Source organism: Aquarana catesbeiana, linkage group LG06, assembly GCF_042186555.1.
Source record: "Aquarana catesbeiana isolate 2022-GZ linkage group LG06, ASM4218655v1, whole genome shotgun sequence".
Lineage (NCBI taxonomy): Eukaryota > Metazoa > Chordata > Amphibia > Anura > Ranidae > Aquarana > Aquarana catesbeiana.
Genome location: NC_133329.1, coordinates 66,916,218 through 66,938,562, shown reverse-complemented (window position 1 = coordinate 66,938,562; position 22,345 = coordinate 66,916,218). Strand labels below are relative to the sequence as shown.

At 46.4% G+C, this 22,345-nt stretch overlaps 2 protein-coding genes across 2 annotated transcripts in view; one reads left to right on the top strand and one right to left on the bottom strand.

The window, feature by feature from the left end:
• The first annotated feature begins 8,285 nt into the window (after positions 1-8,285).
• On the top strand, positions 8,286-13,249 carry LOC141148564 (uncharacterized). The gene is made up of 2 exons (XM_073636123.1): positions 8,286-8,629; positions 11,184-13,249. The coding sequence occupies exons 1-2, from the start codon at positions 8,443-8,445 to the stop codon at positions 12,161-12,163; spliced, it is 1,167 nt and encodes a 388-aa protein (XP_073492224.1). The 5' UTR covers positions 8,286-8,442; the 3' UTR covers positions 12,164-13,249.
• A 6,635-nt stretch (positions 13,250-19,884) lies between these two features.
• The window catches only part of LOC141148577 (uncharacterized), a 129,530-nt gene continuing 127,069 nt past the window's right edge, over positions 19,885-22,345 (bottom strand). Inside the window, exon 10 of the mRNA XM_073636139.1 lies at positions 19,885-20,814. Within this exon, the coding sequence (XP_073492240.1) occupies positions 20,771-20,814 (44 nt within the window). The 3' untranslated portion in view covers positions 19,885-20,770. The remainder of the gene's footprint in view (positions 20,815-22,345) is intronic.

The following is a 22,345-nucleotide window of genomic DNA, read 5'->3' as shown; positions in this document are numbered from 1 at the left end:
AGAAGCTATGGGCAGCTGCATATAAACTATTAAAACATCTACTTGTTAAAAAAAATGATTAGGAATAGTCTCTGCTTCTGGTCTGGGTCAAATACAGCAGCTATTTTTTTTTTGTTACATTTCTTTTAATTCTCACACTGTCCCTTTAAACTTTTTTTATAACTTTTATTGCTATCACAAGGAATGTAAACATGCCTTGTGATAACAATACAGCATGACAGGTCCTCTTTATGGAGAGATCTGGGGTCTGAAAGACCCCTCCTGCCACTTCTAAAAGTGACCCCGCAGCAAATCTGCCGCTTGAGACACTTTTGAGAAAGACCAATGCCTGAGGGAAAAAAATGATATCAAGGTTATGGCATCTAGTGACATGTACCTCGGAGGTGAGCCTGACGTGCAGAGGAAGACCTCTCGTACAGCCCTGGCTCTGGGATCACTGGAGTTGAGACAGTGACTCCAGGAGCGCAGTGAGGTATGAGTGCCTACAGAGTTCTCTTGGCTGGAGAAGAAGACATCTGGCAGAGACAGGAACAGACTCGGATGCTGTGGATGCAGGTAAGCAGATGCAGGTGCGCTGAGGGGCAGCAGATGCAGGTGCACACTGATGCAAGACAGCAGACAGGAGTAAGGTCAGATTAGCCAGGTCATACACAGCGGATCAATCAGGCAGAGATGGCAGGCAGCGGCTGGTCAGTTCAGGCAGGGTCAGTAATGGAGGATCAGGCAGGCAGATAAACAAGCAGGATCAAGGAATGCCAAAGGTCAGGACTGGAGACAGCAGCGAGGTCAGGAAGCCGGGTAAGTATTGGTTTAGATGCAGGTTCAGGATCAGGTCACAGGATAAGCTGCAGATCAAACAGCATAGGATCAATGTAACAGGAGCCTCTTTTTAAGGCCACTGGGCACCAAGGCAGCATCGATGTGCGCGCATTCACAATCTCTGCAATCTGCGCACACGCATGCACACTAAAGCACATGTGTTCACCGCTGGATGTCTGTTAGCTGGAGTGCGTCTCTGTAAATCTGTGCTCCTGTGACCAGTTGCAGAACTATGCACAGCGCGTCCATGACATCTAGCACAGCCATAACACTGGTATTTAACGTAAAAGTAATGAAACGGGAGGAACCCCAAGCCAGGATCGGCCCAGAAGTTCAGTCAAAGTATGAAGAATGGAGCTGTAACCAAGGAAGGCTCAGTATGATGGGGGTTGAGGCCTTAGGTAGGATAAGGAAGGATATCCACTCCTAGTGGAGTATCCCTACCAACATCTCAACTGGGAGAGTCTGGAAGCGGAGAGGACCCCCTGGAAGAACAGTGGCATCAATTGTTGAGACCACCAGTGGCGTGGCGAGGGGCAAAATGGTACGCTTCAAGGAAGATGCAGTTCTCCAGTCCATAAAATTGCTAGCAGCCCCGGAATCCAGATAAGCCAAGACTGAATGAGAGGAAGTGCCTACATGAAGGAACACAGAAAGAAGAAGTTGAGAAGATGATATTTCTGGGTCCAATACTCCACCTACCAGATGTATTAGACCCAAGCGTTTCCCGGAGGAAGTGAGCAGGAGTCACGAAAATGACCTTTGTCCCCACAATAGAGGCCCAGAGTTCTGCACCTAGCACGTTCCTCAGGGCAAAGCCTGGTCCTGTACAACTGCATAGGTTTCTCAGCTGGCAGAAGCTGCTCCATGGGACGGAGGGAGGGGAGCTCAGGCTGGCTAAGGACCAGGGAGTACTGCCGTCTTTGTTCTAGGGACCTCTCCTGAAAACGAACATTGATCTGGTTAGACAAGGAGAGGACATCGTCCAGACTGGCAGGGATGGTTCTTCCCGCTAATTTCTCCTTCACTTGGTCAAAGGCCATGTAAATAGGTTGCAACTAATGCCTCATTATTCCAGCTCAACTCAGCTTAGTATACGAAACTGAAGGGCATACTTTCCCACTGAAGAAGACTCTTGGCAAAGACGTAAAAGGGCATTGGCCGCTGAAGAAACCCGACCCGGTTCCTCAAATATATTCCGAAAGATCTTCAAGAAGTCAGACAGGCTAGAAACCACTGGATCATTCTACTCCCACAGGGGGGCAGCCAAGGCTAATGCCTCCCCGGAGAAGAGGGCAATAATATAGGCTACCTTTGCCCGATAAGACGAGAAGTTTTGAGGCTGGAGTTCGAAGTGAATGGTGCACTGGCTGAGGAACCCCCTGCAGGCCTTGGAGTCCCCAGAGAAACGGGACAGAGCTGGAAGTTGCAAAGGTGTGGCTGCGACTGTGACCGGAATAGGTACAGCTGCCGATTGTGATTCAGGTTGCTGAATCGGGATTCCAAAGGAGGCCTGAAGCTGTTTGAAGCGGGAAGCCAAATCCTGGAGGAATCACCTGAGTCTGATCTTCTGGGTCTAGAGTCTGCAGACTATGCCTTGCCAAGGATCATCTGCGAGTAGCGGCACTGTCACGGAATGTCCCACACTCCGCTTGAGTGCTTCCGTCAGTATACCACATCCTTGTAGTCTGGATACAGATAGCAGATATTCCAACCGCTCTCAAGCATAAAACAAGGCGAGACTTGCTTAGATGCTAATATGGACTGTTTTTATTTAGAATCAAACTTACAAGACTTTATATGCCGTTGGAACCTCCTCTAACAATACAACTGTAACCTAATTAACATGAGCTAGTTTACTAAATCATTTACTCAGACTAGGTGACTATTCAATACACATTACCATAAACATCAACACAGCGTTAATTAGAACAAACAACAATGTGTGGAATAGAAGCTGTGGTAAGCCAGACTGTTTGTCTCCTAGCCAGTCCTGGAGGCTAATGTGATCAGCTCACTCAATTAACATGTTGAGTTCAGAATCAAACAAACCAATAATAGTCTTTACATATATCCTGAGATATATTGTGGACAAATATTACTGTCCCATTTTAAGTAGTCCAAGATATACTTTCTCACTCACCCTGTGCCAGGATAGCACAGGGTGACTTAGACATAAGAGGTGTATGGGGAGCTGAAACAAGGGCTTCCCCTACTTTCCAAGGGATTCTGAGTTCCACGGGCCCTCCCGTCACATCTCTCCCCTTTCGGCAGAAGACTAACATAGGAGGAGACCCCAGACGGGTTGACTGCGAAGTTAGTCAGTAGATCCAGTCCTCTAATGCCTGTACCCACACAGTACCCCAAATATATTGTTCCAAACAAAGCATTACTCACCCAGCCAACCTCTGCCTCTCTCAGAGAACATATCTGCCGCTGGGGAGAGGCCTGGACTGGCCCTTCTCCCTGGAGTCCTTTCTGCCGCTGGAGAGAAGACAGGGTGACTGGGCTCACTCCGTCATGCTGTTGGGGATCTGGGCCGACTGCCCAGCATCCCTGGGGTATACAGGAGGAGACTGAAGTCCCATCCACCTTCACAGGAAATCCATCCTCTGTTAGTTGAGGGCAGAGTCCAGCAGTACTCGGCCCTGTTGCCAACCCTTCTGCTGGAAACCCCACACCATCTGCTCCGGCTAACTGTTGGGGAGGGAAGCCGACTGCGCCGCCTCCCTGGAACTCTGTAGTTGTTGCCGGTGCTGGGCAGAGGTTGGTAGCAGTCTGCACTGTTGCCAGCACTTCTGCTGGGGACTCCGCATCCTCCTCTCTGGCTAACAGTTGGGGCAGGAGGCTGGCTTCCTCCACTCCCAAACTGTGTAGCTGTCATTGGGGAGGTGAGTCGGCTGCTTCCTTTTCCATTCCCTCATCTGGCTGCTTGGATGACATGCCTATGGTACTGTCTCCCAGGTGCACTGATCTTTGCTGGGGAGGGAAGGCCGCTTCCTCCACCCTGGCCAACTGTTGGGGAGGGACAACACACACCTCCTCTCCCTTCTCCCCCTGTATCTGCTGCTAGGAAGTGATTGCCACCTTCTCACCCTGGGCATCCTCCGCTCCGGCTAACAGTTGGGGCAGGAGGCTGGCTTCCTCCTCTCCCAAACTGTGTAGCTGCCATTGGGGAGGTGAGTCGGCTGCTTCCTTTTCCATTCCCTCATCTGGCTGCTTGGAAGACATGCCTATGGTACTGTCTCCCAGGTGCACTGATCTTTGCTGGGGAGGGAAGGCCGCTTCCTCCACCCTGGCCAACTGTTGGGGAGGGACAACACACACCTCCCATCCCTTCTCCCCCTGTATCTGCTGCTGGGAAGTGATTGCCACCTTCTCACCCTGGGCCTCCGAACTGCCACAGGTGTGGGGCAGAGGTCTTGGACCCTCTGCCCGGTTGCCAGATCTTCAGCTGGAGAAGTTTGTTGTAACTCCACAGATACTGCTATTGGTGCTGGGCAGAGCACAGTGAAGTTTGGCCCTAATACCAGCTCTTCTGCTGGAGGCTCATCAGGTTGTTCTTCCTCAGCAGAAAAGTCTATTAAATCCCCTATCTCTATAACTGGTGTCTGGGGATAGAGGTTCACCATCTCCTGTCCATGGAACCCAGAAGATCAGTGCTGGACAGAGGTTAGCAGAGCTCTGCCCTGTGTTCAGCACTTCAGGTTTGGGGACAGCAATCTTCAGATTTTCCACTGCCGATTCTCTGGCATGCTGCTGAACGTGTTCTAGCAGTTTCCTGTATGCCCTTTCCAGATGATGTTCCTTCCTTAGCAAATGGTCCAGATCAGGTTTGAGCTCTGAGACCCCTGCAAGACCGAGCATAGCCTCTCTATATTCTCGCAGGTCCTCAAGGTCAGGTTCCCCTTCATCGCCAAACATAAAAAATCTGTAAGGCTCTCCCACAGCAATCCATGGCCTCCAAAGTCATATCCCTCCGGAGAGCATTCTGTTGTCTCCCCTAAATATCCCTGCTCTGCGTGCCATTACAGAGCCCGATAATGATTGTCCAGCTCTATCTCCTGCTGGACCAGCCTGTCCAACTCAGTCACCCATTGCTCCTGGGGCCACTCTCCCAGGAATGCCATCCGCAATGCCCGTTGGTGACTGGCCCATTTTTCTTGGGTTGGGAAGCACTTGCCCTGTTTTATACCAGTGAGCTGGAGGGCTCCAATCCAGAGCTCCACCCGAATTTGCTGCCTAAGCTCCAGATATTCATCCTCAGACACAGTTCTGGTGTATGTTGAAAGGATGATCCGCAGCAGCCCCGGGAACTCTGATGCCAGGTCCATATCTCCGCTGGGGTGACTGAAGTCTGCTATCCTGATCTTGGATCCAGGTGGAGGTTTAGATTTCCCAGACTGCAGAATGCTTCCCGCTGCTTGCCACCAATGTCACGGAACGTCCCACACTCCGCTTGAGTGCTTCCGTCAGTATACCACTTCCTTGTAGTCTGGATACAGATAGCACATATTCCAACCGCTCTCAAGCATAAAACAAGGTGAAACTTGCTTAGATGCCAACATGGACTGTTTTTATTTAGAATCAAACTAACAAGACTTTATATGCCGTTGGAACCTCCTCTAACAATACAACTGTAACCTAATTAACATGAGCTAGTTTACTAAATCATTTACCCAGACTAGGTGATTATTCAATACACATTACCATAAACATCAACACAGGGTTAATTAGAACAAACAACAATGTGTGGAATAGAAGCTGTGGTAAGCCAGACTGTTCGTCTCCTAGCCAGTCACTCTGATCAGCTCACTCAATTAACATGTTTAGTTCAGAATCAAACAAACCAATAATAGTCTTTACATATATCCTGGGAGATATTGTGGACAAATATTACTGTCCCATTTTAAGTAGTCCAAGATATACTTTCTCACTCACCCTGTGCCAGGATAGCACAGGGTGACTTAGACATAAGAGGTGTATGGGGAGCTGAAACAAGGGCTTCCCCTACTTTCCAAGGGATTCTAAGTTCAACGGGCCCTCACGTCACAGGCACATCAGCTGGGTCCATGGCTGATCAAACTGTCAGGTCACCTGAGGCCAGGTGAAAGATGCACACCGTTGGGGTCAGGAGTGCACCGCTAAGTTACTGGACCCTACGGCTGACTGCTGTGGATGGAGCTCTGGGTGGTTCAGGAAAGCAGGTCCTCTGGAGCACCAACATGGATCACACTGGGAGCTAGAGCATGAGATTCCCCAGAGCGCAGAGTCTAAGAGCCAGCAGGTATTCACCAGGGCCCCTAATGGTGGGAATGGCCTTCGCTGCAACTGGCTCCAGGTTGCGGTCCCCAGGGTCTCCCAGCTCACGCTTATGGTAGGCTACTGGAGGATAGAGAGGAAGCAGCAGACCGGGACAACAAGGGATAGTCAGGAGATAAGCTAAAAGGTCAGGGCAATGAGCAGACAGGGATAGTCAAAGAATACGCCAAAGGTTGGGGTATGAAGCAGACAGAGATAGTCAAGAAGAAGCCAATGTCGGTAAACAGAAATCAGACATCGAGCACACAGCAATAAGCACACAGGAAGCCAAACACACAATAATGATCATCAAGGTTTGGCTTGCAGTGCACAGGTTAATATAGTTTTCCCTGTTAGAGGCTGGGGTGGAACCATGCTTGAGGGAAGATTACTTAAGGCCCTGTTCACACCTATGCAAATTAGATGCGGCTTACACCGCATCCAATTCGCAGGACATTTTAAAATACATTCATTTGAATGCATCTGGTTTACATATGTGCGTTGCATTCGCATTGCGCATTGCCCAAAAACGTGTGCCTTTTCTGGGCATTGCAGTGCGAATTACAAGCACATTATCTTCTATGGGAACGCATCTGATTCGCAGATGCATTCCGTTCTGAACACAAATTCTCTCCTTCTCCCCACTACACCTCCCCCTCTCCCCCTCTCCCTGCTCACTGATCCGCAGCTACAACGCAAAGGAACTGCTGAACAGCTGTTTTTTCACTTTGCAGAAAAAACAGAGCTGGAATTTGCACCGCACATGTGTGAACCCAGCCTAAGCAGACTGGTGAACAGCGACCGGTCTCTAAGCTGAACATAACAGAGATGTAAGCAGACAGCAGATTCATGACACCCAAACTTGCAAGTGACCTCCACCATGCTTCACAGTTGCCTGCAGACACTCATTATTGTACCACTCTCCAGCCCTTCAGTGAACAAACTGCCTCCTGCTACAGCTAAATAATTTACATTTTGATTCATGAATCCAGAGCACCTGCTGCCTTTTTTCTGAACTCCAGTTCCTATGTTTTCCTGCATAGTTGAGTCACTTACCCTTGTTTCCTGGGGGGGGGGGGGGTATGGCTTTTTGGCCGCAATTCTTCCATGAAAACCACTTCTGGGCAGACTTATCCAGAGTAGATGAGTATACCTGGGTCCCACTGGTTTCTGCCAGTTCTGTGCTGATGGCACTGCTGGACCATTGTTGCAGGGAAGTAAGCATGATGTGTCTTTCATCTGCTGCATTAAGTTTCCTTGGGCGACCACTGTGTCTACGGTCCTCAACATTGCCTGTTTTATTTGTGCTTCTTCCAAAGAGTTTGATGCATTAAATAGATGCTGGTTTGAAGCCGAAAGGTGGTCACACCAAATGTTGATTTTGATTTGGATTTTTCTTCTGTTCACTTACTTTTCATTTTGTAAATTGTTAAAAATAAACAATTAACATTTATATTTTTGAAAGCATTCTTATTTTAGAGCATTTCTTCATACCTGCCCATCATTTTTGCACAATACAGAAAAGCCTGGAGCAACAGCATGCAATGCTGTAGGCAAAGGGCGAACATGACAGTGGGAACAGGGTAAGGGTTAATGTTTGAGGATTATGGTGGAGCCGAGGGGGAGGGAGAATTAGGGGAGGGGACATTTAAAAGGGCTTCCCGCTCTGGGAGGGATAGCAGAAGATCGTGGAAAGTTCAGGGAGCAGGTCAGTGCCACACCATGTCTGACTTAGAAGGGCTCATGTCCCAGTTAAGGGAAGAAGCGGCGGTGCGGGGGGCGGAATGGCTGCAGGAGACCATCTCAGCAGCGATCCGGGCTCCCAGCGCGCCAGCTAGTGAGGGAGAGAGAGGCAGTCACAGAGCGCGCCGCTCCCGACCGCCTGAGCGGTTCTCACCGGACCGCGTTACTAATTCACAGCGGCACCCGGGTAACATGGTGCCAAATGTACAGGGGGGCCCACCAGCGAAACGATCGGCGGGAAGAGAGCGGGTCAGCGGGCGGGCGGCCCCGACAGGACAGGAGAGGATCCCAGCAGGAGGACGGACAGGAGATAGGCCCAATAGTGGCAGACGCGCGGGGAGCGCAAGCCCCGCCCCCAGGAAGACGGCGGTGAGCTCCGCCATCTCTGCCAATGCAACGCCTGCAGTTGTCCCTGGGCCTTCCAGCACTTCGGCAGGGGACAGGCAGGATAGAGGGAGGAACAGGACTGGATTACTACCAACCAGAGCGGAGGCCGGCAGGACTGCGGTAGCCCACACCGGTCCTGGGAAGGCTGTCCGGAAGTCAACGGGCGGATTCGCTGCGCGGAGGAAGGAAAGGATGGCGGGTAGTGCGGCAGCCGCGGTCAACGTCCCGGGCGGGCCAGTATCTGATGCGGAAGAAGACGCGGGTCGGAGCGAGGGAGAAGAGATGTCCGGATCGGAAGAGGAGACGGCCCAGCTGCACAGGAGGATGGGGCCAGGAGAAAGCAGACGGTCGGCTGATGGGGCGACACCTATGCAGCCCGGTGAGTTAACACATGATACTGCAAATGCTAGTTTAAATAATGCAACAGTGTCAGGAGCTGGGGTTGGAAGTTCGGTGGAAAGTAGGGTAGGAACTGACAAGGGGGGAGGTGCTCCGGGATTTTTGGGGTTTTTTGACAGGAATTAAGGAGCTTGTGCAGAGGCTGGAGGCAGCAGAGAAGCCGGCGGGGGGGCCAATAGCTGCATGGGTACCGCAGACGGAAAAGGAATTAGATAACGCAGGGCGGGGGGCCATACCTACAGTTGCAGCCGATGTCGCGGTGCCGGCGCAGGAGGCCGTGGCGAGCGTAGCAGCGCAGGGGAAGGACAAGGCGGCGCAGTCAGGGGAGGCTGCGGCGAGAAAAGATATTGTTAGGTTGGCGGACGCAGCCCGCTGCGAGGTGTACGTCTGCTACGAAGGACCGTTGGGGGCTCACCTGAAACAGGAGGTTCGGGAAAAATTATGGAAGGGTGAGTATGTTGAAATATTTTCATTACTGCCCTTGGAAAAATTCAACCTCGATAGAGTCAAGCCGGATGATTCCAAAAAGGAAGACGAGGAAAAGAGGAGGTATAGGCTGATACCTCGGACATTTACGAATTGGTTGCAAGCGTTTGCAATCATGGCTAGTGTGATAGGGGAAAAACAGCCGGAACATTGTTCGGCGCTTTTCTGCTATCAGGACGCAATCGGGGAAGCGTATAGAGTATATGGGGGTACGGCATGGTTGAGGTACGACGAACAGTTCAGGCAGCGGAGAGCAGTGCGCCCGGAACTACGTTGGGACCACAAGGACATCAGTCTGTGGATGCGTTTGATGACGACGGCGAGGGCACCGAATCCGTTTTTTCAGGGGGGAGCCGGTGGACCGTCAACCCAGGGACATGCGGCTGGAAACAAAAAAGGGGTCTGTTGGCAGTACAATTCCGGGGTTTGCAGGTTCGGAGGATCATGTAAGTTTAAACACGAATGCTCCGGCTGCGGGGGAACACATCCGTCATCCAGGTGTTTTAAGCAAGGAAAAGGTCGTCAGGGAGAAGCTGGGAACAAAAGGGAGGACTCCGGTGATGGTGGAAAGGATGCGACCGTTTCTCGGTAAGTACCCTGACAGGCAAGCTGCACGGCTATTAGAAGAAGGTTTTACGGTAGGATTTAGGATTCCATGCAATCTAGCAGCTGTCCCCCCAGTACCCAAAAATTTAAAGTCAGCCTTGCAACATCCGGAAGTGGTTTTGGAAAAACTACAGAAGGAGGTTGCATTGGGTAGAATGAGCGGACCTTTTCCAGTGGCGCCAGTGGCGGATTTGGTGGTATCACCTCTAGGGGTGGTGCCCAAAAAAGAGCCCAATAAGTTTAGGCTCATTCACCACTTATCCTTCCCAAAAGGGGGATCCGTGAATGATGCCATTGACCAAGAAGCGTGCTCAGTGACGTATACGTCGTTTGACGCTGCGGTGAGGTGGGTGCGCCACTACGGAAAAGGGGCGTTGATGGCAAAGGCAGACGTGGAATCAGCTTTTCGACTCCTGCCAGTGCACCCCGAGAGCTTTCGGTTACTGGGGTGTCATTGGAATGGGGGATTTTACGTTGATCAATGCCTACCGATGGGTTGTTCGGTATCGTGTGCGCTGTTCGAACAATTCAGCTCCTTTGTAGAGTGGGTAGTAAGGGATGTATCCGGAGTGAATTCGCTAATTCACTACTTGGATGATTTTTTATGCATTGGCCCGGCGGATTCTAGAGTCTGTGCAGTGCTACTAGCGTCACTACAGCACATAGCAGAAAAATTTGGCATTCCATTAGCAGTCGATAAGACGGAGGGACCCTGCTCGGTCATCACGTTCTTAGGTATTGTATTAGATTTGGATGCGATGGAATGCAGATTGCCTGAGGAAAAATTGGAAGATTTGCGGAAGGAAGTGGCAGGTTTGATAGGTCTGAAAAAGGTACAACTGAGACGGTTACAATCGGTTTTGGGCAAGCTGAATTTTGCTTGTCGCATATTACCGATGGGGAGAGTGTTTAGTCGCCGGCTGGCGGCCAGCACGAGTGGGATCAAATCCCCAACTCATTTTGTTCGTTTAGTTAAAACACATAGGGAAGATCTCAGGGTCTGGAATACCTTTCTGGAATCCTTTAACGGTAGGGCAATGTGGATGTCGGGTCCAGTCAGCAATTTTGACTTGGAACTATTCACTGATGCCGCTGGATCAACAGGTTTTGGGGCGTTCTTTCAAGGGCGATGGAGCGCAGGTCCATGGCCTCAATCGTGGGTACAAGAGGGTTTCACGAAGAACCTGGTATTGCTGGAACTGTTTCCAGTGGTACTGGCAGTTGAGTTATGGGGCGCATTGTTCAGGGATCTGAAAGTGCGTTTTCATGGGGACAACATGGGGGTGGTGCAAGTGATAAACAGGGTCACGGCGTCATCTCCGCCGGTGATTAGGATGCTGCAACACTTAGTGTTAAGATGCTTACAACTGAATGTCTTCATTCATGCTGTTCACTTACCGGGGGTGGAAAACGTAATTGCTGATGCGTTGTCTCGCTTCCAGTGGGACAGGTTCAGAGAGTTGGCGCCGGAAGCGGAGCAACAGGGGGTGCCTTGTCCAGACTGGCTGTGGGAGATTGCACTGGAGTCGTCGAGGGATGGATTAAGCGGTCGGTAAGTGGGGCTACTTGGGCAGCATACAATAGGGTTTGGCAGGAATGGATGTCCTTTGGGCGAGCGTTGAGGGAGGAACTTGTAGGGCAAGGAGTGCGTTCGCTATTACTGTATTATCTGGCAAGAAAATTTAACGAGGGTGCGTCGGTATCTGTGATCAGTATACAGCTAGCTGGTTTAGCTTTCCTTTTTAAGCTACAAGGGCAGCCCGACTTCACCAAGGACTTTTGGGTGAGACAGGCGTTGAAAGGTTATCGGAGGGCGGCGGTTCAGCGCGATTCAAGGAGACCAGTAACTTTCGAGATACTGGGGGGTATTGTGGAACAATTGAGGGGGGTCTGTTCGTCTGATTACGAAGTTAGCTTGTTTAAGGTAGCTTTTGTATTAGCATTTTTTGGGGCATTCAGGATAGGGGAGTTGGTTAGCCCTTCAAAAACAGTGCAAGGAGGAGTTGGTTGTAAAGAGGTTACACTTGAGGAGGACGGGGTATCGATATTCCTACGGAAGTCGAAGACAGATCAGGAGGGGAGAGGCAGGATGGTGCGAGTTTATTCCATCCTGGGATCCCCTCAGTGCCCAGTGGGTGCAGTACGGGAATTTTTGAAAGTGAGGCCGGACTGTCAGGGCCCTTTATTGATACATGCAAATGGAGATATGTTATCGCGTTTTCAGTTTATTGCTGTTTTTAGAAAATGTTTGCTTGGGCTGGGACTTGAGGAGCGGGAATTTTCATCACATTCATTCCGGATAGGTGCCGCAACAGAGGCGGCCAGATTGGGTATGGATGTGGAAACAATAAAACGGATTGGGCGGTGGGAGTCTAACAGATTTCAATCTTATGTGCGACCTCAACTAGCGGTAAGATTGTAAGGAGTTAGGTTGTTTTTGTGGTTTTATGGCCGGTGGGACAGTAGTTAACTGGTCAATGTTGAGAATGGTTTGTTTTCTTTTAATTTCAGGTGCAGCTCCAAGAGTGGTCTGGATTATGGGCCATTCTTATGTGTGTTGGGGGGCTCGGAGGGGAGACGCCCGACCTGAGGGTAGGCAGTTAGGTTTTGATAGACGGGAAGTGTACTTAAAATGGTTTGGTATACCGGGGATGTTGTGGGGCAGGTTGGTTCAGGAGGTACAACGTTATGCAAACAGGGAGGGCCCTCCGGATGTGCTGGTAATACATGTGGGCGGCAATGATCTTGGTATTCGCTCAATGATAGACATTACGCGAGACATTAAATTTGACGTCTGGCGCTTAGGGAAGGAATTTCCAAAAATGATCATTGTCTGGTCGGACATGGTTGCACGCATGTGTTGGAGAATGGCCAGGTCAGTGGAGGGGGTGAATAGAGCTAGGAAGAAGATTAATAGGGAAGTGAGTAAATTTGTGGTTAGTTGTGGAGGGTTGGCAATCAGGCATATGGAACTGGAATTCGAGACATGGAGGTACTTAAGACGAGATGGGGTACATCTTAATGAGGTGGGGACGGATTTGTGGGCTTTGGGCATACAAGACGGTATACAGCGAGCTATTCGGGTGTGGAGGAGCACCCAAGAGTAAGGTATTACTATTGGGATGCTTTGGCGGGCGTTGGTCTGGGCAAGGGAAGGAAGATGGCTAAAAAGTAAGAGTGGGGATCCAACGTTGATATGGGTCCGGAGGTTTTTTGGTTCCCGGTTAGCCGGGAAGTGATATGGGGCACTGCAGTCACGGCAGTCTCTGAGCCAGCTTGTCGGCTTGAGGCCTATTGGTGATTTTTGGTTGAGGGCTGCAGTGCTATAGTTGTTATGGCCATCAGATGGATTTGCTAAAGCTATTGCTCAGACCAACGTTCTTTTTGATCCAGGTTGCATAACAGATGTTTGTTTTTCTTGATGACGGAAGTTTTATATTTTTGATAATATAATTTTATGTTAAGTTAATAAAGTAGGCTGCTACGGCCTTTGTTTTATACTCCAGAAGCTGGTGTGGTCTCATTATTGGGAATAGGAGTATAATGGTTGGGTAATGTTTAATAGACATCTGTTATCCAATAGTCAAGAAAAGCCTGGAGCAACAGCATGCAATGCTGTAGGCAAAGGGCGAACATGACAGTGGGAACAGGGTAAGGGTTAATGTTTGAGGATTATGGTGGAGCCGAGGGGGAGGGAGAATTAGGGGAGGGGACATTTAAAAGGGCTTCCCGCTCTGGGAGGGATAGCAGAAGATCGTGGAAAGTTCCCGCCCACCCTCCCTAGTAATAAGTTATGGTATTGTCGTTGGGTTTGTGGTTTTTCTTTTGTCAACAGGTGAAAGAAGAGAGATTGTCGTGGCAGTGGCGGGCGTTGGTCTGGGCAAGGGAAGGAAGATGGCTAAAAAGTAAGAGTGGGGATCCAACGTTGATATGGGTCCGGAGGTTTTTTGGTTCCCGGTTAGCCGGGAAGTGATATGGGGCACTGCAGTCACGGCAGTCTCTGAGCCAGCTTGTCGGCTTGAGGCCTATTGGTGATTTTTGGTTGAGGGCTGCAGTGCTATAGTTGTTATGGCCATCAGATGGATTTGCTAAAGCTATTGCTCAGACCAACGTTCTTTTTGATCCAGGTTGCATAACAGATGTTTGTTTTTCTTGATGACGGAAGTTTTATATTTTTGATAATATAATTTTATGTTAAGTTAATAAAGTAGGCTGCTACGGCCTTTGTTTTATACTCCAGAAGCTGGTGTGGTCTCATTATTGGGAATAGGAGTATAATGGTTGGGTAATGTTTAATAGACATCTGTTATCCAATAGTCATGTATATATGTGTTATTTTATTCTAGCATCTGTGAAAGCTCCTGGGTGGGAGGAGAGGAGAGCAGAGGAGAACAGTTGCTCATCCACAAAATAAGCTTGTGTTGCGTGCTTACAGGCACTTCCATTGAGGTCTGGGGCTAAAAAACACTCAATGCAGCCCAAAAAATGCTCATGTTTATCAAGCTTCTAGTAATGAGCTTCCAGTGACTGGGTGTATATAAGTGAAGAGCTTGTACTGAAAAGAATGAGATTCCTATTGCTGAAGGATGTCTCATGTAAGGTGTAGGCACAAAAACACAAGCAAAAATGCTCAGGTATGAATGTGGGCTTACAGTTTTCTTTTAATCCCCTTGCAAAGTACCAGGCCGTTGAGCCTGTCCGTGAAGCCCACCTAAAGCTATTGGTCCATAACAAATTATTTAATTATTTATTTACAACCTATAAATAACATGACAAACATCCATTTAGACCCTAAGAATCAATGTTTTGCAAAAACCATACAGAGTGAGCTGAAAATGATTGGAAAAATTCAAATAATAAAATGTGTATTAATTAATGGAATTAATTCTGATACTATTTAAAATATTTTTTGTTTACAAAAGATTTTTATTATGTAATAGGTCAAGGTATAAAACAATTACAATGATGGTACAGGTATGTATACAAATATCTTTAACAGTGAATGTTGTACAGGAAATAAAAAAGGATTATGGTGAGAGCCGGTTCACACGGGGACGACTTGTCAGGCGACCTAGCCGCCTGACAAGTCGCCTCCCGTTCTGTACAATGGAACCGTTCTAATCGGAGCGACGCAAGTCGCTCCGACTTAGAAGAAAGGTTCCTGTACTACTTTGGGAGCGACTTGCATAGACTTCTATACAGAAGTCGTCTTGCAAGTCGCCGCGGCAGTCGTGTGCAGGTCGCCTTGGTGAGGCGACTTGCAAGTCGTGCCGCTTCTAATGTGAACCGGTTCTGAGTCAGATGAAAAAATGCACATTGTTTTAATCAGGCCAGTCAGTAGTATTGTCGTGGAGGGGCAACCCCTAAAGCAGAGTGGGGATAGTGAGGGATAAAATGAGTTAAGTTTAGCGGGGGTAAGATACCATCTATAGAGTAATTTGATGGCTGATTCTCTGATCGAGGTTGTTTTGGTACATTTATGGAGATTTGTAAAAATAGTATCCCATTGATCAAGAGTAAATGAGGTATTTAAATCTGATTCCCATTGTAGCATGGGATGTGATTTCTCAGGCATATTGGTCTCATTTAAACTTTTATATATTCTGGAGATTAAACCTCTATCACGAGGAGAGGTGATACAAATTTGTTCAAATTGTGTATAGGGGGGATGGAGTGTAAGTGAATGACATTTCTGATAGAATTGTCTTATATTTCTATAGTTCTCTAGCTCAGTAGGTGGGAAATCATATTTTATTTGTATACTGGAGAAAGCGAGGAATGAATTGTTGTGGGAGAGCGATTTTAAATGTATTAGGTTATGTGACTTCCAATCGGTTAGAGAGTTATGATCTTGAGCCCTATCTGGGAGGGGAAAACGAGGGTAACCTAGAAAGGAAGCCAAGGAGGGAATGTCAGAGGATAAGTTAAATTTAGAGACTTGTCTGTTCCATAGTTGAAGGGTGTGAGTGACGACAAGGTTTAAGGGTCTTATTTATTGTGGTGGGATAGTCTTGGACCAGAGAAGTCCTTGTACATTGTAGGGTAGGACAGATTCTTCTTCGAACCGAGGGATATGGAGTGAAGGGGCATACTATTGGGCTAATTGGGTAAATCTGGTCGATAGATAATAAAGCCAAAGGTTAGGAATGCTAAGGCCTCCTTTTATTTGGGGTCTAAACATAAGGGAATAGCTAAATCTGGGTTTCTTGTTTAGCCATATGAATTTGCTGATCTCTCTCTGTAAAGAATCTAATGTTTTTTTATGTAGAATAAGAGGAAGGGCTCTAAAAAAAAAATTAAAAAGTTTGGGTAATATCACCATTTTTACGGCCACTATTCTGCCCGAGAATGAAATCTGGTATGATGACCAAAGTTTAAGTAGATTTTTAATACTGTTAAATAAGGGAGGGTAGTTTGCTTGGTAAAATGTTTTATACGAAGGTGTAAGTAAAGCTATTAAGGCTGGGGAAATATTGATTGGTAAAGCTGAGCATTTAGATAGATTTACACCCAGACCTGTCAGGTCGTGGAAGATGGCAAGGGTTTTAGTTAGGTTGGGTAGGGAGATAAGAGGGTCGGTTATAAACAGAAACACGTCATCTGTGTAGAGACTTAGCTTGTATTCTGTGGATCCCTTAAAATATCCTTTAATGTCTGTGTTGTTTCTAATAGCGCAGGCAAGGGGTTCTGTCGCGAGGCCGAAAAGTAGAGGGGGCAATCCTGTCTGGTACCTTTGGTCAGGGGGAAAAAGTCAGAGTTGTTACCTGGGAGTTTGATACGTGTTTGTGGGTTGTGATAGAGAGCCTTAAAGCCATGTAAGAATTCATTGTTGATGCCATATTTGGGGAGTAGAGTGTCAAGATATGACTAGGAAACGCTGTCAAAAGCTTTGTGTATATCAAGACTGAGTAATAATGTGGATTTGGAATGTATGTTGGATTCTTGAATTATATTTGCGGTCAGTCGTATGTTGTCGGTTATTTGTCTGTTAGGAATGAAACCTGTTTGATCAGGATCAACTAATGGGGAGATAACAGCTGATAATCTGTCTGGCAAAATACGGCCAAATATTTTTAAGTCGTTGTCAATAACAGATATTGGGCGGTAGTTTTGAGGGGTGGAGTGGTCTTTATTTGGTTTGGGAAGAAGGGACATGTTAGCTAATAGCATTTCAGATGGGAATTGGCCGCCTTGTAAGATATTATTATACAGTTTAGTAAGGTGTGGGGTAATGGTAGGGGCAAATTTTTTATAGTAGGAAGTGGAATAGCCATCTGGGCCTGGGGCTGTTGATATCTTTAAAGTTCCAATGATTCTGCTAACTTCTATGTCTGTACAAGGGGCATTGAGAGATTCAATTTGATCCCTGGAAAGAGTGGGTAATGTAATGTTGTTGAGCCAGTCCAGGGAAGACTGTTTGGGGGATGATTGTGATGTGGAAAGAAGATTTTTATAGAAGTCTAAGAATAGTTTCATGACTCCTTAGGGATGGGACACCGTATTTCCAGATGAGTTCCTTAATTTGTATGTGTGGGGTGGTTTCGTAGATTGATTAAGTTTTCTAGTGAACATGGTGGAATATGAATTGCTGTTGAGTAAGAATCTGGCTTTAGACCATTTGAGGGCCTTTTCGGTGTCAGATGCTAATAATGTGTCTAAGGTAGTGCGTTTCTCTTGAATCTGTTTCAAAAGGTCACTAGATGGGTTTTGGTTGTTTCTGTGATATAAATGGTCTAGATCGTTTGTGAGGGATCTAATATCTGCAAGCTTGGATTTGTTTTTAATTGAGGCAATATTTATCAGATGGCCTCTCATTACCGCTTTATGCGCCATCCTGATATTTGTAGGAGACATGTCTGGTGTTACGTTATGTGCAAAGTATTACTCAAGGTGAGATAGAATTTGTTGGTTGCTTGATGGATCTGTGAGCAAGGAATCGTTTATTCGCCATGAGTGAGATGTGTTGGCTAGACCTATACGTGAAGTGTTAAAGGAGATTATATGGTGATCAGACCAAGGACATGCATGGATATCTGCCTTAGAGGAATTGGCAAGTAGGATTGGGGTGCAGAAGATGTAATCAAGTCGAGTAAAGCTGTTATGCGGGTGGGAATAGAATGTGTAGGATTTGATAACTATGTTGTGGGTTCTCCAAGTATCTACTAATTGATGATTATATAGTGATCTGTTCAAAGATTTGGGGAAAGCTTTAGAGAATGGGACAACTTTGCTTCTGTCCAGAGCCGAATGAGCAGCTAAATTGAAGTCACCACCCACTATTAGATGTGCGCAGGGGCGTTGCTAGGTCTGCAAAAGATCTGGGGCTAGAGCCCATAGCAGCAGTCGCCAACCTTTTTGCAGGCCCGTGGGGGGGGGGGGGGCGGGGGGGATTGGGGGTACACCAGTGGTAAGCAAGTGGTTCAACTCACCATAATGCAGAATCAGTGGGAGCCCTGGGCGTGTCACTTGCCACATCTCCTGCCACCAGATGCAGTGTGTCACTTGCCACCGTCGCCTGTCACCAAATGCAGTGTGTCACTTGCCACCGTCACCTGCCACTATATGTGGATTGTCACTTGCCATGTCACCTGGCACCAGATGTGGATTGTCACTTGCTACGTCACCTGCCACCATTTACAGTTTGTTACTTGCCACTGTCGCCTGCCACCATTTGCAGATTGCCACATCCCCTGCCATCATTTGCAGATTGTCACTTGCCACTTCACCTGGCACCAAGTGTGGATTGTAACTTGCCATGCCAGCCAGTGCCACCAAATGTGCATTGTCGCTGCATTGGTGGCAGGCTGACAGCACTGGTACATTTAGTGAGGGCAGGAGAGCAGTGATGGGGGGCAAGCAGTGAGAGATGATGTAATTTTGCTGCTCCCCGCCACACGTCCGACATTGAACCTCAAAAACCACCAAGTTCCTAATAAATATGGCAGCACCCCTACATTTTGTGTTGTAAGTAGTGCAATAAAATTGGCTGAAACTTTTGTAAAAAAATGTAGGGTGTTTGTCTGTTGCGAAGTGAGTTTCTTGCATTAATATTATATCCGCTCCCAATCTTTTATAGTGGCGAAAAGCTTTCTTTCTCTTGTGAGGTGAATTAATGCCCTGGGCATTGTGAGAAATCACCCTAAGACCCATCTCATTGCTGTAATTTTGCGACTGTTATGAATCGAAATATAAATATCTGATATGCAGGATGTATTTTCATTCCTACAAATTTAACATCTTAAAGCATAGTGATTAATCACAAAAACAATCTGTAATATACAGCGCAAATTATTTAACATATAAGTTACAAATGAATAAATGATTTGTGAGTAGGGGGACAAACTAGCAGAGGCGGAGCAGATCAGCGAGGATTCTATAGACAAAAATATAAGAGCATGCTGTGACATATGTTGAAAAAATTTGTAGAAAAAACATCATAAAAGAAAAAAAAAGAAAAAAAGTTAAATGTATATGATCGCATAAGATCGCATAGTAGGAACTGTGATATACATACCCAATACCTTTTAAAGGTGTAGAACTGCTTTACTAAACACAGTAAATCAAACTTGAAAACTTGTAAATTTTTAGAACTATAAAAATTGTTCTTTGAAACTATTAAAAAAATATTTAAGCATAATTTAATGATAGCATGCTTCAAAATAATCTAATGCCATGTACACACAATCGGATTTCTCGTCGGAAAAAAATATAATGGCATTTCCGATTGTATTCCGCTCAAGTTTGCCTTGCATACACATGGTCACGCAAAAGTTCGCTGAAATTACGACTGTCAAGAACGCGGTGATGTAAAACTGTACGACGAGCCGAGAAAATGACGTTCAATGCTTCCGAGCATGTGTCAAATTGTTTCCGAGCATGCGTAGGAATTTTGCACGTCGGAATTGCTACAGACGTGCCACAGACGATCGCATTTTCGGATAGGCACTTTTTCCGACCGAAAAATTAAGAACATGCTCTCAATTTTTTGCTGGCTGGAATTCGGCCAGCAAAAGTCCGATGGAGCATAAACACGGTCGCATTTTCCGATAAAAAATCTCATCTGTCTTTTGCAGGCCAAAATTCCGATCGTGTGTACGCGGCATTATGGTATTATATTGTATTGTATTATATTAAATGAATGCATTATATTCTACATTTTATTCTATACAAAGAAGCTATGACAATCTATGAAAGAAGATTAAAGATGAAACTGTGTATAGTCCATTGTTTATGCAGAGCACCATCTTCTTCCGAGTTCAGGATCTTCGGCCATTTTGATTGGCCAGACTGGAAGTGGGGCTGACCCCTCTCTGCAAGGACTGAATGCTTATTTAGGTCTAGGGGCAAAAAAGCACTTCTATGTACCAGATATTCTTCTGCCCCAGCTGCTGCTACTCTCCTCTACTTCCCTAACTCAGGCAGAGGTCAGTCATGGAGGATTTTTATCTTCCCTGGAGAAGATCGGTGGGCAAGCATAAGTGCTATATTGACCACCAAGTATCACATCATGAAATAAACAGAATTACTTTCTGGATTGACAGTACTGCCTTTGTTGCTGAACCTCTCCCACTATGAGCTGCAGTGTCTGGGAGGAAGAGCGTGTGAGACACAAATGAAGGAGGATTCGGCTCAGTTGAGTTTCTTTTATACTTTATGAGGCTTGAGCATTACATAGTAACTGGACTTGATACTAATTTACACTGTCACGAAGAAGCATCATGTTGTGCTTTAATAGTCCTATTCATAGAATGTTTACTTAATTTTATAGCTCCCGTGGTCTTCTCTATGGGTTTCTCCAGGCTGGGATGTTCCACTCTACAGATGAATTCTGCCCCCTGGTCTCTGCTGAACGATGGGGTGAATGTCAGTGATGATTGCCAGATCTTTTCTCTTTTCTGCTCGGTAGATTTGGAAGACATCATTAGGTACTATGATGGGATGTAAGTTTGTCTCAGACAACTTCCTATACCAGCTCACAGTCATATAATCTTGGAAATATTCAGAGATATCGAAGGTCAGAGAGGCTTCTTTATCTTCTTCCAGTTTGGGGATTTTGATATTTCCGAGGCAGATCTGAAAACAAAAGTAATTTAAAAGACATGTGTAAGTCACAATGTATCTTAGATAGTATATGTCTGTTATAGACAATGTTACAAAGTATACATTACATTAATTGTAGCCGTGGTGTCTGATTTAGATATTTCTGTGAGAATGTGAACCAAATATGTACTGGAAGATCAAATATTATAAATCACTGCGCCAAAGACTACCAATTCCGTGTATGAAAAAACGATACCCTTGCTGCTACTCCAAAGCTTGTGTAATATGTATGTATAAGTGAAAAGCACTAGGTACCACAATAATTAAAATATATATGAAAAACACTAAACAAATAGAAATAATATGTGTGAATGTGTCCTTCCAATCTTTGAAAATTATACATGCAATAGTCCACTTTCAGTGTTCAGATTTATCCAAACATGGTGAACAAATGTGCTCTTCACTCTCCTTGGAATAATACGGTGCTGTACACTGTGATCCTCCGGTGACCACAAAGTCTTCTCCGTGCACCGAAACTCACCGGACAATCTGTCCCAAATGATAAGTGGGTCTAATAGCACACAATCATACTCCAAGACCTGCCGTTCCACTTGTTTTTCCACATTTTTTCTGCTTTCAACACATGAACTTCAGGGACATGTTGTCTTGTTGACTAATATATTCCACCCACTTTCAGATGGCATTATAACCAGATAATCAATGTTATTCACTTTGCCTGTCAGTGGTCATAATGTTATCGCTGACTGATATACAGTGCCTTGAAAAAGTATTCATACCCCTTGACATTTTCCACATTTTGTCATGTTACAACCAAAAACCTAAATGTATTTTATTGGGATTTTATGTGATAGACCAACACAAAGTGGCACATAATTGTGAAGTGGAAGGAAAATGATAAATGGTTTTCAACATTTTTCACAAATAAATACGTGAAAAGTCTGGCATGCATTTGTATAGCGCCCATCTAGAGAGTGAAATCTTTGCCCATTCTTCTTTGCAAAATAGCTCAAGCCCTGTCAGATTGGATGGAGAGCATCTGAACAGCAATTTTCAAGTCTTGCCACGGATTCTCAATTGGATTTAGGTCTGGACTTTGACTGGGCCATTCTAACACATAAATATGCTTTGATTTAAACCATTCCATTGTAGCTCTGGCTGTATGTTTAGGGTTGTTGTCCTGCTGGAAGGTGAACCTCCGCCCCAGTCTCCAGTCTTTTACAGATCCTTATGCCCCGTACACACGATCAGAAATGCCGCCAGCAAAAGACCGATGTGAGCATTTGGTCGGAAAATGCGACCGTGTGTATGCTCCATCGGACTTTTGCTGGTGGAATTCCAGCCAGCAAAAGATTGAGAGCAGGTTCTCTATTTTTCAGTCGGAAAAAGAACAATCCTATCCTATCCGAAAATTCGATCGTCTGTATGCAATTCGGACGCGCAAAAAATCATGCATGCTCGGAAACAATTTGACGCATGCTCGGAAGCATTGAACTTCATTTTCTCAGCTCGTCGTAGTGTTGTTCATCACCGCGTTCTTGACGGT

What these genes read in the sequence shown, in the direction of transcription:
- LOC141148564 (XM_073636123.1), top strand. Translation starts at nt 8,443, where the DNA reads ATGGCGGGTAGTGCGGCAGCCGCGGTCAACGTCCCGGGCGGGCCAGTA. An exon ending in GGCGACACCTATGCAGCCCG is followed by an intron (nt 8,630 to 11,183) that starts GTGAGTTAACAC and finishes TCTCGCTTCCAG; the next exon opens with TGGGACAGGTTCAGAGAGTT.